Source organism: Lepidochelys olivacea (assembly GCF_965140295.1).
Source record: "Lepidochelys olivacea isolate rLepOli2 genome assembly, chromosome: 5".
Lineage (NCBI taxonomy): Eukaryota > Metazoa > Chordata > Testudines > Cheloniidae > Lepidochelys > Lepidochelys olivacea.
Window position 1 is genome coordinate 136,568,925 of NC_140415.1, and position 14,584 is coordinate 136,583,508.

A 14,584-nucleotide genomic window follows, 5' to 3' on the forward strand; every position below is an offset into this window, starting at 1 on the left:
TCTTGCTGACGAGCTTGGGAAGCTTTGAAGGCTCTGGACGAGGCCCACTATAGCCTGGAAACAAGCGTCCGGCAGGAGGGCTTGTGCCTGCACCGAGTCAAGAGCCGCCCCGATAAATTCTATTCTCTGGGTCGGTTCTAGTGTTGACTTTGCCCGTTGAGAAGGAAGCCTAACCGACTAAACATGTCTGTGACCAAGCAGAGGTGGGACTGCACATGTTCTTTGGTGCGTTCCTGGATAAGCCAGTCATCGAGGTAAGGGTAAATCTGCACCCGCCGTCAACGAAGGAAGGCCGCCACGACTGCCATACATTTGGTGAACACTCGGGGGGCTGTGGAAGACCGAAGGGAAGGGCCGTGAACGGATAGCGTTTGCAGTTGACCACAAAGCTGAGGAAGTGTCTGTGTGCCGGATGAATCGCTATGTGGAAATACACGTCCTTCATGTCAAGGGTGGCATACCAGTCTCCAGGAAAGGTATAATGGTACCCAACGAGACCATGTGGAATTTCAACTTTACCATGTACTTGTTGAGACCGCGCAGGTCCAGAATGGGCCAAAGCCCACCCTTTGCCTTGGGGATAAGGAAGTATCAGGAGTAAAACCCCTGCCCCTTAGCTCCCTCAGAACCTCCTCAATTGTCCCCATGGCGAGGAGCATCTGAAATTCCTGAATAAGAAATTGCTCATGAGAAGGGTCCCTGAAGAGGGACGGGGAAGAAGGATGGGAGGAAGGGGGGGGGGGGAGGAAATGAGAGAGTATCCCATTTCCACCGTGCAGAGAACCCAGTGGTCTGTGGTTATGCGAGACCAAGCATGGTGGAAATGGGATAAACTATTCAAGAAAGGTGGGGTAAGATCCTGAACGAGGTCTGGTACACAGTCCTACGGCGGCCCTTCAAAAGGCCTGTTTTGAGCCTGATGAAGGCTTGGACGGGCCCTGGCCTTGCCCAGACTGGGGGTTGGAGGGCTTCCTCCTGCCATTACGCCCCCGCCTCCTATAGAAAGCCTGCCTCGGCTGAGGAGGAGGATAGGAGCATTGTTGTGGCTGCTGGGGTTTGAAGGGTTTCCGCTGGGTAGCCTGTGTGTGCATGCCCAGGGACTTCATTAACGCCCTTGAGTCCTTAAGGCTTTGCAGCCTTGAATTGGTCTTTTCTGAGAACAGGCCTGCTCCATCAAAAGGGGAGGTCCTGCAGTGTTTGCTGAAGTTCCGGTGGCAGGCCGGAGGCTTGCAGCCAGGAGATGGGGATCACTGTGATCCCCGAGGACAAAGTACATGTGGCGGAGTCCACATCATCCAGCGAGGCCTGCAAAGAGGTCTGTGCCACTGTTTTGCCCTCTTCCGCCAAAGCCTCAAACTCCTCTCTGGACTCAGGAGGTACTAACTCCTTAAACTTCAGCATGGAGTTCCAGGAGTTAAAATTGTAATGGCTCAGGAGCGCCTGCTGATTAGTGATCCTGAGCCGAAGGAATAAACTTTGTGCCCAAACAAATCAAGGCGCTTGGCATCCTTTGATTTGGGCGCTGGGGCCTACTGCCCATGCCATTCTTTTTCGTTCACTGATGCCACCACGAGCGAACAGGGCTGTGGGTGGGTGAACAGATAATCATACCCCTTTGAGGGGACAAAGTATTTCCACTCCACTCCTTCAGAAGTTGGGGGGTGGGGGGGGATGGACGTTGGTGTCTGCCAGATTGTCCTGGCGGTGCTTTGGATGGTCCAAATAAGGGGTAAGGCCACCCTTGATGGAGCTTCCGCAGGCAGAATATCCACCACGGGGCCTTCCACCTCTACCACCTCCTCCGCCTGCAGGTTCATATTCCGCGCCACCCTGCGCAGGAGGTCCTGGTGGGCACGGAGGTCTACTGGAGGGGGACCTGAGACTGCAGTGCCTGTCACTGCCTTGTCAGGTGAGGATGAGGTGGCCACGGGGGAAAGAGGGTCATTTAGGGCCTTTTGAGGAGCCGGGGCCAGCTGTCTTGTGCCAGCGACCTCAGGGCCTGGACCAGGAATCTGCATTGGAGGAGGTCTTGTAGCGGGGAGAGAAGCTGCCACAGTCTCCATGCCCCCCGGGGAGGGCAGACTGGCGGTAGCCTCTGGCACTCGTGGCTTGGAGAGAAACCCCAGATGGAGCACCCTGGGCCTGGTGGTACGCCCAGGGCATCGAGAACAGCCACTGAGTGAGCCCTTGAGCGGGACCCTGCTCCTGCGCCTGCCAAGGCCCAGCCCCTGACTCCAGGCGGTTATGGTCCAAATGGCGAAGGTCCAAGAAACACGACCCCGCCTCCGATCCCGAAGAACGAGAAGCAGAACGCGAAGGCCACAGTGGTGCCGAGTGGCTCTGCGCTGGGTCACGTCGATGAGGAATGGTGCCGCGATGCTGGGGAGCAGTGCCGGGACCTGGACCAGTACCGAGACCTGGAACGGTGCCTGGATCTGGGCCGAGATGACGACCGGCGTTGAGAGTGGCGTCGGGTCCGGATCTACTCCTCGACGACAACCGGCAGATAGAGCAGTGCCGCAATCGGGACTGGCGATGGGAGTCCAAGCAGTGCTGCAAGTATGCCTGGTGCTGGGACTGTGAGTGGCAACAGGAGCGGGAACCGTGCCAAGAACAGGAACGGTGCTGCAGCTCAACCGAAGGGTGGAGTAGGGCTGGCTTGCCCCGGAATGGTACTGTTCGTACAGGTACCAGTGCCTTGGCATGTGGCTGAGGGGATGCCGATGCTGTCATGGCAATAAGATCCCTTGCAGCCGCAAAAGTATCCAGGGGAAATGGAAACTGGATCTCAATCACGCTGCAAGTCGGGGAGTCTAGGGGTACCAGACTCCCCTCAGTGCCGGAGTCAATGGTGCCGAAGCCGTAGGCTGTGCCCCTAGATGCTCCCCTGCGGGACGCGTCTCCACAGGTGGTTCCAGGGAGGCTGCTCTCTGTGGAGGTGGGCCACCCTTTTCCGGTGCCGCTTCTGGCCAGGAGAATGGGAGCGCGGCCCGGCCGATAATGTCGGTTGCGGTGCCAAGGAGCACCGGTGCTGTAGGTTTCAACCAGAGTCCAACCACGGTGCTGCTCCGGCTGCTGCTGCTGGAGCGTTGTGCACTGAGGTGCTCGGTGCTGGATCGTGGCTCGCCACAGGAGGCTGAGGGCTACGAGCTGCCTCCATGAGGAGCTGCTTTGAACGGAAGTTCCACTCCTCCTCAGTCCGTGAACAAAACTCTTTGCAGATCCTGCACTTCTCTGCTTGAGACTCTCTCAGACACTTTGGACAAGAGTCATGGGGGTTGCCTGTTGGCCTGGGCTTAGAGCAGGAACCACAGGGCTTGAATCCCGGAGCCTTGGGCATGAGCTCAAGAGAAGAATTGGGAAGCAGGGGAAAGACCCCCCCCCCCAAGTGTAATAAAAGGAATGAAGGAAAGAGGGAGGGAGGATGCGGGTAACTAGCTTTCTCCATTAAAAAATAAATACTAAGAAAACCAGAGAAACTTCAGCTGATCTCTTCCTAGTCTTAAATCAAGCTTCTACCATGAAATATACATTCAAGATCCCTCGAGAATCAAGAAAATAAATTATTTTCTTCTGGTAAAACAAAAGCCTTTTGAAAACAGACCCAGCTTTAATAATCTAACCAAAATAACAGATCAAATTAATGTTTTTATTTTAACTCCATTCCTCCCTATTTCTTACCTTCATTTCCCAGGTTTCTCTGAAGTAGGCAGTAAGGTTTTGGCGGTTCTTTTCCTGCCCCAACCTCTGTTAAGTTACAGGCAAAATTATGGTACTAGATATTTAATAATTCTCTCAAAAAAGTTCATCTTACCTGCTAGTCTACATTTTGCAGCTTGGAATGGAAGCGAATAGAAGCATCTACCTAGTTTGTACACTTTGTTGTTTTCAATAATCTCACTGAAGCCATAATCAACATAGCACACCTAATAATTGAAAGAGAAACATTTATTTTTCATATTACAAGTATGTTAGTATTATTTGAATGATTTATCCAGAATACACACACTTGGTGGACTTATTTAGTGATCACATTTTTATACAGCCAGCTGTTAATATAAATTTGTTTCTCATTAACACAGTATATACTTTGAAATACCATTATATGAAAATTCTTCAAACTAATTTAATGTCAATAAAAAAAGTTTAGAAAGTGCTCCACACCCTTCTTCTCTTTCCTGAAATCACTGCAAGCTCAGCGTTAGCTGTTCCTTGGAACACCAACACTTCAAAGGGTACAAAATGACAGCGCTTCCGAGTACCTATTGTCTCAGAATGGTACAGAAGATGGCAGTAAAGTGGTAATTCTGAATTTTTTGGCTTTTGTGGGTTTAAACCAGACCCTTTAATATTATTTCAGTGCAGTTCTAGGTATTTCCTTTTTGTTTTTATAATGAGAACAGAACCTTTCCGATTCTCATTTCTGATGATTACACGGTTTCAGAATACTGCAGACTTCATACCATCTCGATAAGTAAATTGTTTAGTCAGTGGGAGCAAATGGCTGATGGTGATTGGAACAGAAGAAGCTACAGTGCTGCTTTGTATCAGCTTATACAGATGGTCTCTTGTTTTTCTGAACTATACACAGCACCATGCTAACTTCTTGAAGATCACCAGGCTCAGGGAGAGCGATTTAGAAGCCTTTCTGAAAATCTGATGTGCAAGCCAGACACTCCAGAAAGCCAGACTTCCAGATTTCTTGTTGAAGAGATACTTCAGAAAGCAGGCTATTCTTGCCATGCACCACTGGCCTCCCTACTGTGCAACCAAGTGCAGTTAGCTGAAATCTGGAGAGAAATCAGCGGGACGTTAGCTACTATTGTCCTGGCAGTTTTTCTGCAACTAACGCTAAAGCCTTCGAATACTGGACAGATTCCCCCATCTCATGACTTCCCAGCTGAATGAGAACTCACAGTTTTGGAACAGATACTTAAAACTGCATGTGTCCACTTGACTAAATTTGTGAAAGGGAGTTGTATTAGAAGTGTGTTTAGCAGATCTTAGTGGAAGTTTGTCATGCTGACTAGGGAAGCAGAGACTGCAAAAAAATAAAAACCTACAATTTAAGGTTACTTAATATAACTACACAGTGACACTAGACATGAAGGACTTGAAATTTTTCTTAAACTCTTCCAGTTCAGTCATGTTCTAATTCTCTAAAAGTAACGCCCCCAAAAATACAACTCTGACTCTAGAGAACACAGAACAAGAAGAGAAACTGCAGCAGTGTGAAAAGTTTAATCATTTTGTTCAAGGTATTTTAGTTACCAGCATGCTGAGTACAACAACAGGAATACCCACTCAGCGTAAGTGAGCCTAAGCACTCGTGTTAACAAGCTGCAAAAGACACAGTAAGGATGGACTTGTGGTAACTGCACTAGGACTTGACTCAGGAGATCGGCATTCTAGTTATCTACTGGCACTTACAGTCTATATCTGGAAGATGGAGATACTACTTCCACGTTTCATAATGATGCACAGGATACATTAGTATATTAGAGATACCAATGAACACAGAAAAGCCTAAAATAAAAATAAGGAAAAAGGCAACAGACCATTTACTTTAGCAGCAGTGCTGTAATTATTTTAAAAGCCACACTTTGTTTTTCATGTAATGAAGAGCAAAAGCAATTTGTTGCTGAGTACTGCAGAGTGATTCTTCTGTGATAAATGCACAGCTATTACCTGTATTATTATTATTTACACTAACACTTTTTCACAAAAAGTGTCAAAAAGAAAGAGTTGCTTGCCTTTATTCGATTGTCTTCCACTGAAATTATCTGAGCACGCAACCAGGCATCTTCCTCGGCATGTACAGCGACAAGTTGTCCAATGCTTACAGACTGCATCAGCAATACTGTCGGATTCTGACTATAATATTCTTTCATCTCATCTTCCATTAGTTCTTGAGCAGCAGAATAGTCTTTGCCCACGTACCTACAGTATGTCACGGGAAACAAATCCACCAAAGGGGTAAGTACAGCAACAGAAAATTTGAGTAGATGCAAAAACTGAAACAGAAAAGCATACCTGTAGGTATTTAGTCACATCAGCATCTGAACTTTCCTTCTCAAAAAATGAGGATAGAGAAACAGAGTTATAGTTCTTAGAGAAGTAAAGCATTAGTAGTACTGTCTGAAGCTAGGTAAGGATCTAATGATAGACGCAATAACACTGTCTGACACAAATTGGACTCAACTGTAAGTGTCCAAAAAGAAAATTTCTCGTGGCTCAGTCCAATACCGTAAGGGACCTTACTGTACTCTTTAGAACCTGAACTTTTACAGGGAAAGTCCCTAGCACTTCTGGTAGTGAAGGCATGTTTGGTTTTATAAGCTGAGTAGTGTCTGAAGTCAGATATGATGCAACCAGGAAATTGGAACTTGTTATATTTGAAACTTTAAGGGATTGTGACCCTCCACATTCATGGAGACATTAGTTAGATCAGTGTGATTTCACCAGAGTTAAACTTTGTGCAAAGGAAATTTCCCCACCTGAAGCTTAGGGAAACTAGAGCAGCTTTCAACATCAAACTAAAGCTTTAGGCAGCAGACCATCTGCTGCAGTCTCTCTCCTGGATCTCCAGACTTGATCCCTGATACTTGTCTAGGGATGGAGGACAGCAGCCTATTTCTTTCCCAGAACAATCCATTCTTCAACCGTCTCAGATTCTGATCTCCCTGATTCCTGCTCCATCCATTTCCCTTGGCTGGGACTTGTGGAAAAAGTGAAGTTATTTTCTTTAACTGTGTTTAACTCTAATCCTTTACTCATTACTATTCACATGCTAGGCCACTGTTACTGTGCCATCAGCTGTCACACTGCTTCCTTTCACTTGTCAGTGGCAAAATGCAGTGCTGCAGTCTAGTAGACAGACTGCTACAGCAGCCCAGCTCTAAAGACAAAGTTTTCTATAAACCCAAACCAAGGATGGAAGAGTGCCAATTTCATTTAAATAACTATTACAAATTATGCCATATGATCATGCAGGACATCCTTGCTTAACTAGTTTTGGCAATATTCAAACATCCTATTAACAGGGCATTAAATGATTTTCTTCTCTCAAAGCTGGTGAAGTATCAAATTAAAGTTTATACCCAGGAGAGAGATTTCCTTTTCCTGATTCCTTGAAAGCGATCTTTACATGACACTTACTTAGATGGCAGAATCACAATCCTCCACTGTATGCCAGGGTGTCCATCTACATGTTATATATTACAAAATATTTGCTTTGTATTCCATGTAATTCACCTTTGTAAAGAGAGCCCATTACATATCAAGCCATGAAAACAGGAATTATTGCATTTTTAGCTCGAGTTCATTTCAAACATGAAATTCACTTCATTTGAAAACTGAAAATGCAGCTCAATTTTTTAAACATTCACGATAGCAGTGTGCCCCTGCTGTGTTCCTTCCAAAATAGTAAACTAATAGAATTTAAACATCTGTCTACATATAAAGAGAATCAACTCGAGTGATCAGGAAGCTTTAGCTTCAATGAGTGGGTTTTTTCCTAAGGGAAAACAACAAAAGTTACTAACTAGCTATCCTGCTGGAAAGAGTTAAATCACAAACACGTACCTACATTGTAGGCTTTATACCTGTAAATATATGCGCATACCAACCTGCCTCTGGCGGCAATAGCCCTATGATGAAGTTTATCAAGCACTTTAACCACTTCACTTGCATTCTACCCACAAAATCATGCTCACTAGGACTATTTCTAACAGTGCAAAGCTGAATATCTTAAAATCCCCATCCAGCTGCTTCAACTTCTATTCTACCCTGGTTAAATCTCAGACAGCAGGGTATCATCCAAGCACCAATCTACGCTAAACAAAGGAACAGCAGAGACACAGTCATGGTCCAAGCAAATAAAAGAGGAATCGGATCACATTGATAGCATTGCAGCCAATGACAGCATTGTAGCTTCCCTAGTGACTTCATACTCCTCCAGCAGGACAGAGACGTCATGGAATGATGAATATCCCATTGGGGCAGATGCATAATTACATAATTTCTCCCTCTTAAAGAGCAAACTATCCAAAGCACTTTCTTCTTCCTATGGCAAAGACCTGAAATCAAGGAGCAAGTCTATCTAGCTCTGAAAAGTGAATTATCTTGCCCACAAAGAGAAATATTTCACACCATTTCCAAGGTCAGGCAGCTTGGACTCAGCAGGATGTCTACCTCCTGAAACCACTTCATTCATTTACCTCTCAGATATCACTGGGGAGTAGAATGAAACCTCTATCTCCCATGATCACCAATGTGAGATTCCATTATCCCTTCATGACAAGATGGATTAAATTCAGAGGGCAACTTCCACCACTACATTCGAGCTTCTATGCTTCATCTTTTGAAGGGGACAGAAATGGAGATCAATAGTCTAGGTCAAGACTGTTGCAATATCTAGCAAGAGACGTGGTGTTCTGCCTCAGAATTCAAACCCAGCTGGGCTTTTTCACCTTACTTCATACCAGTAAAACGGATCTCATGCATCACCAGGAGCAAAGATGAGCTCTGCTTGTCCTAAACAACAGTCATACCAGGACAAGGTATAAACTCTCACTGCGCACACACCATTTACAGCCTACACTACATCATGTATGGCGGCGCAACTGCACCAATGCAGGTTGGCTACTGCAATGCTTCTGATGAAGACGCTCTAAGCAGACAGATGAGATCTCTCCGATGTAGAAGCCCTCTACACCAACACTGCACACAAAGATGGACAAGCCATCAGGAACAGTATCCCCGATAATGTCACGACAAACCTGGTGGCTGAACTTTGTGACTTGTCCTCACCCACAACTATTTTACATTTGGGGACAATGTATACCTTCAAATCAGCGACACTGCTATGGTACTCGCATGGCCCCACAGTATGCCAAAATGTTTATGGTTGACTTAGAACAACGCTTCCTCAGCTCTCGTCCTCTAACGCCCCTACTCTATTTGGACTACATTGATGACATCATCATCTGGACCCATGGGAAGGAGGCCATTGAGGAATTCCACTGGGATTTCAACAATTTCCATTCCACCATAAACCTCAGCCTGGACCAGTCCACACAAGAAATCCAGTTCCTGGACACTACAGTGCAAATAAGCGACGTTCACATAAACACAACCCTATACTGGAAACCTACTGACCACTATAGTTATCTACATGCCTCCAGCTTTCATCAAGACCACACCACACGATCCGTTGTCTACAGCCAAGCTCTAAGATACAACCACATTTGTTCCAATCCCTCAGACAGAGACAAACACCTACAGGATCTCTATCAAGCATTCTTAAAACTACAGTCCCCACCTGCTGAAGGGAAGAAACAGATTGACAGAGCCGGAAGAGTACCCAGAAGTCACCTACTACAGGACAGGCCCAACAAAGAAAACAACAGAACGCCACTAGCCGTTGCCTTCATTCCTCAACTAAAACCTCTCCAGCGCATCATCAAGGATCTACAACCTATCCTGAAGGATGATCCCTCAGCCTCACAGACCTTGGGAGACAGGCCAATCCTCGCTTACAGACAGCCCCCCAACCTGTAGCAAATACTCACCAGCAACTACACACCACACAATAAAAACAAAAAACCAGGAACCTATCCCCGCAACAAACCCTGTTGCCAACTCTGTCCACATATCATAGGACTCTGACACCATCATAGGACCTAACTGCATCAGCCACACCAGCAGGGGCTCATTCTCCTGCACATCTACCAATGTGATATATGCCATCATGTGCCAGCAATGCCTCTCTGCCATGTACATTGGCCAAACCGGACAGTCTCTACGCAAAAGAACAAATGGACACAAATCAGACGTCAAGAATTATAACATTCAAAAACCAGTCGGAGAACACTTCAACCTCCCTGGACACTCAACAACAGACTTAAAGGTGGCAATTCTTCAACAAAAAAACTTCAAAAACAGACTCCAATGAGAAACTGCAGAACTGGAATTAATTTGCAAACTGGACACCATCAAATTAGGCTTGAATAAAGGCTGGGAGTGGATGAGTCACTACAAAAACTAAAAACTAATTTCCCCATGCTACTTTCTCCCTACTGTTACTCACACATTCTTGTCAACTGTTTGAAATGGGCCACCCTGATTACCACTACACAAAAGGGATTTTTCCTCCTGTTGATAATAGCCCACTTTAATTGAATTGTCTTGTTAGAACTGACCCCCGTTCAGTAAGACAACTCCCATCTTTTCATGTACTTAGTATGTATATCTTCCTACTGTGTTTTCCACTCCACGCATCTGATGAAGTGGGTTTTAGCCCACAAAAGCTTATGCCCAAATACATTTCTTAGTCTCTAAGGTTCCACAAGGACTCCTCGCTGTTTTTACTGAATCTCATGATTGTCACAGTGGCTATGAAATCTTAAATCTAGAAGAGCTACTCAAATAGATATTGAATTCATCCAGAACAAGCTGCCTTAGCAACACCTAACAGCAACTGGGACAGAACTTTGGTCAGCTCAAATAGGATCTGAAATGTATTGAGAGCATCCCACTTCAACAATACCTTAAGTTTAATCCACATTACATACTCCAATGAAGCCAATTCTGGAATGGAGGTCACTCACATCTGAGATCAGAAGCAAAACAGTCATCACTCAAGTAGATTATATAACATTCTCCTCCACCTTCTCTGTGTCAGACATAAGGAATGTTCCTCTGACAAACCATAGGCAAATACAACTGACAGGAGAATGAGCTGCTCATTCACAACCTGAGCCTTCAGGGGAGGTTCTGTAGTATGTACAGGCAATGGAATAAGATTAGCTATAGATATTTCTGTTTCAGGTTGGGAATATGCAGGGCTACATAAGCTGTACTAGAAATGTAACTTTTAAGAACTGGAACAGATATGTGATGGTTGAGCATACACCCAACTTGACAGAGGATACAGGGCATATAATCCAAGACAATGCTTTCAAATTTTGAGTGCAGAAAACTACATTGATAATCAGGGTCATCAAGCAGTCCTTATCGAGAAGAAGAGTAAGTGGGTGGTGTGGATGTCAGCGTGTGTGACAAGCAGAAATTGTGTTAATCTCAGAATGCATTATTCTGATGCTCTTGGAAAGCCTGTGTTCACAGAAGCAGCGATTAAGCAGTGTTGAAGCCTCCCTAACGCTCTCAAACACTGAAGTGTTCTGTCCTGCTTCTTGTTGAGCAGGAATTTTTCCTTGCTCTTCCCACGTTGACTCCATAGAAGGAACCTAAGAAAAGGGGATCATTGATCTGAGCTGATGCAGCAAATCGGACACCCATGTGGAAGTGTGAAATGCACGGAGCCGAAGTGCATGGTGCTAAGTATGAAATGCCTGCTGAAACTGGCATTGGCAAAGTGACAAAAATGGCACAACTCTGCCTCTGGAAGAAAAACCCCAAGCTAGACCCAGTACATACAGTGTAGACTTTTTAAACGTAAGCAGTTCCCAAAATTTAATTCTTCATGTCAGAATCCATCCACTTTGAAGAGTTAATCTCAAACAGGTAAAAGCGTAAGCGACACGCTCAGTGTATAATAAATTAATGCTGTCAAAATGAAAAATAAAAAGTGTTCAGCATGGTTCCAGATCTGACAGAACACCATGCGGTGGGGAGAAAGACTGTGCACCCCCCTTACTGATGCGAAGCTTGCAATCTGCATGGGTCGATTAACATTCTAGCATACAAGAACAAGTCCTTGCTTCCACTGGCCATTTCCCCCCGCAAAAAATCATCCCACAGTTGCGGCCACCAGTTCAGATTTACCAGTATCTTTGTTTTTAAATTAATTTATCTGAACAACTGAACTCTTCCAGGGCTCCCTATATTTTCAATTCCCCCGTGTAGTAAGTGTATTGTCATTTTTTAATAACCGAGGCTCAGTCACAAACTCATGTGGCCTTTTCTTTATGTTGATCAGTGATTTTTTCCATTCAGAGAAAGTCTGGTATACCATCTTGGTTAAAAGTTTTGGCACAGACTAGTTTACTGGGTTTAGAGTCAAGTTCAAGATAAAATTACAACCACCCCCTGCAATTGTAGCACTTAAATACAACAGAGTAAGAACTTGCTTGAGGTAAAGGACAATGTGAATGGTGTTAAGGCTCAGACTGAGAAAGAAAAGTGTTGGTCCTCTAGTCACATTTTGCCCATAAACCCAAAATAGATGGCTGTTTCTGATAGAATTAGCAGCATAATGGGTTAATCATCATTAGGCTTCAGAGTCAACATTCATTTAGAACAGTATCCATCTTTCTACATACCAACACCACTGTTTTGAGGCACTTAATTTTCTCTTTAACTAAAAGGATTGGAAATTTACTTTTGAAATTTAGCAGAAATTGCTATAATTGACTATATATATATATACACACACGATCAATTATACCAATTTCTGCTAAATACTAAAAATGTATAAGGGATTTGGAACCAAATCATGCATAAAGGTAGTCTATTTAAATGTTTCCCCCACCCATCTTTCCTCCTATTGCTCATCATACCTTGCATAATTAGTAAGCTCTTGAGAGACAGTCCTTCCCCCCAAAGTATTTGTAGAGTGCTTAGCACAATAGGGCCCAGATCCTGATTGGGGCTTTTGATGATTACTGGGAAAAAAATTATGAAATGTAAGCTTAAACTCTGCAGAAACAGACAGCCACGAGAGGAGTGCTGATACACCACTCTACCGAGTATCTGTAAAGTAATTTTCAAGGGTTTGTAACTCAACTTTTTTGGATGAAAAGTTGGCCGAGCGGCGGCTGTATCTGTATGTCACAGAGATTTCTACATTCTATCACAGCGTGAAGACGACTAGAAAACCTGCCGTGGGATTCCCCGACACAAAGCAGCCACTTTAGATAGGGGAGCATAGCAGCAGCCGCCGCCCTTTCTAAAGCAGCGGAGCTATTTTAACGTTGGTCCTTGGTGGACTAACCCACAAACGAACATGCAAACAGTTCAAAGCACTAGTCGATCACTGCGATATTACAGTGCACATTTTAGTGCACAGTCATTGTTCTCATGTTTCCATTACACTGCAGTTTTCCTTTATATTGGAAGAAATACACCTCGACTAAAGGATAAAGAGTCATAGTTTTAAGAGTCAGCTATAATAGGAAGGTGACATCTGAACAGTATGATGAAGAAGAAGAGGAGGACAATTTAAAAACCCTACTTTCCAATGACAGCTGAACAGTCTCAGCCCTTCTCTGCGTCTCACTCTAAAGCTTACGCTGGGATTCGTTCAATGAATCTTCACTGAGCTCATTTCTGTTCAATTTTGCAATCGCAAACTGAATATGTTTTATAGTATTTTAAATGTGTTAGTGTTCTTAGTAACTATTACAGTCTGTTAGTGGAGTTTTCTATTGGTCTGTTTTCTTTTGTAAAATAGCTTTTTGTGAGCAAAGTAGTGAGCAAGTTGATTGTGCAGAATGATCCCTGGATTTTAGAAAAAATGAAGAAAGAGTATGAAGTAAAGACTTGCCTAATAACAACTTCATTCGTGTTGTTCAGTTCTACCACCAATACAGATGGAGATGCTTCCGCCGGAATGATTAAAGGAGGGACCATTATACTTTCTGGACCCTGCTCTTTGGTCTTTTCCATTAACTGAGAGCACTCTTGCTCAACCGTTATCTTCAGATCTTCAGGGATATGGACACGATTGGTGGCATTCAGATTTTCATCCATGTATTTTTGTGGTTTAGCATAGAGGATTGCCTTTTTAGGGCTGTCACTTATCTGGTTGACAGTGCATATATCAGACAATAAGTCAAGATTATTCAGAGCATCCTCAGGAAATTTTACTTTGTATGTGTCTTCATACACCTTGGGAAGTGCATTAGCCCAAAGACCATTGGAATACTTAAACAAAATTTCTGCAACTTTCTGTTTGAAGTCACTATTCAGAGAAGCTGATTTGGTCTCCATAACTGGCTTTAAGAAAGGATCTGCTTTTGAAGAAGTAAGGTTCTGAGATGTTCCTTCATGGTCTATGCCACTCGTCACTAAGTGTTGCATTTTCTTAGCAGGATAAAGGAGTACATCTGTATGCCCACCAGTGCACACTTTTTCCACCTTGAAAAAAGGAAAGCACAGTGAGACATTGACCATTTGTAAGTAATTGAACCAAAATATTTTAAGAATGAACAACTATGCATTTTAGACAGACAATCTTAGGAGGACATCTACAGGGATTTAAGCATGAGCTATTTTGTGCAATGATTTCCCTTAACATCTCCTTTTCCCTTTACAGGGGGCACTGAGCAGGAAAACGGGACACACAGCCTTCCCCAAGTGGGCACTGGATCTACTTACTACATTAGGAGGTGCTTAAAAACAAGTTTCCTCTTCTCCCCCTGTGATAGGCAGAACATAATCCAATCTACTCCAAAACTGATTTTCCCAGCCTTGGACCCGAGAGCCCACTATTTTGCACGACAGTGAAATCAGCACTGATCTCACCTCCTCATCGGCGGTTTTAGCAGAGGACCAACTCAAGCATGAGATATGCTCCTCTGCTCAAGATTAGCTCGGTTCTTGGACTGACTTTTACTAAATC

At 44.3% G+C, this 14,584-nt stretch overlaps 1 protein-coding gene across 4 annotated transcripts in view; it reads right to left on the bottom strand.

The window, feature by feature from the left end:
* TDRD7 (tudor domain containing 7) overlaps positions 1 to 14,584 on the bottom strand; it is a 102,733-nt gene that overhangs the window by 31,699 nt on the left and 56,450 nt on the right. For all 4 annotated transcript variants that reach the window (XM_084628312.1, XM_084628311.1, XM_084628310.1 and 1 more), the window contains 3 exons: positions 13,508 to 14,100; positions 5,754 to 5,940; positions 3,815 to 3,926 (listed from right to left, as the gene is read on the bottom strand). In XM_084628312.1, the coding sequence (XP_084484438.1) occupies positions 3,815 to 3,926; positions 5,754 to 5,940; positions 13,508 to 14,100 (892 nt within the window). The remainder of the gene's footprint in view (positions 1 to 3,814; positions 3,927 to 5,753; positions 5,941 to 13,507; positions 14,101 to 14,584) is intronic.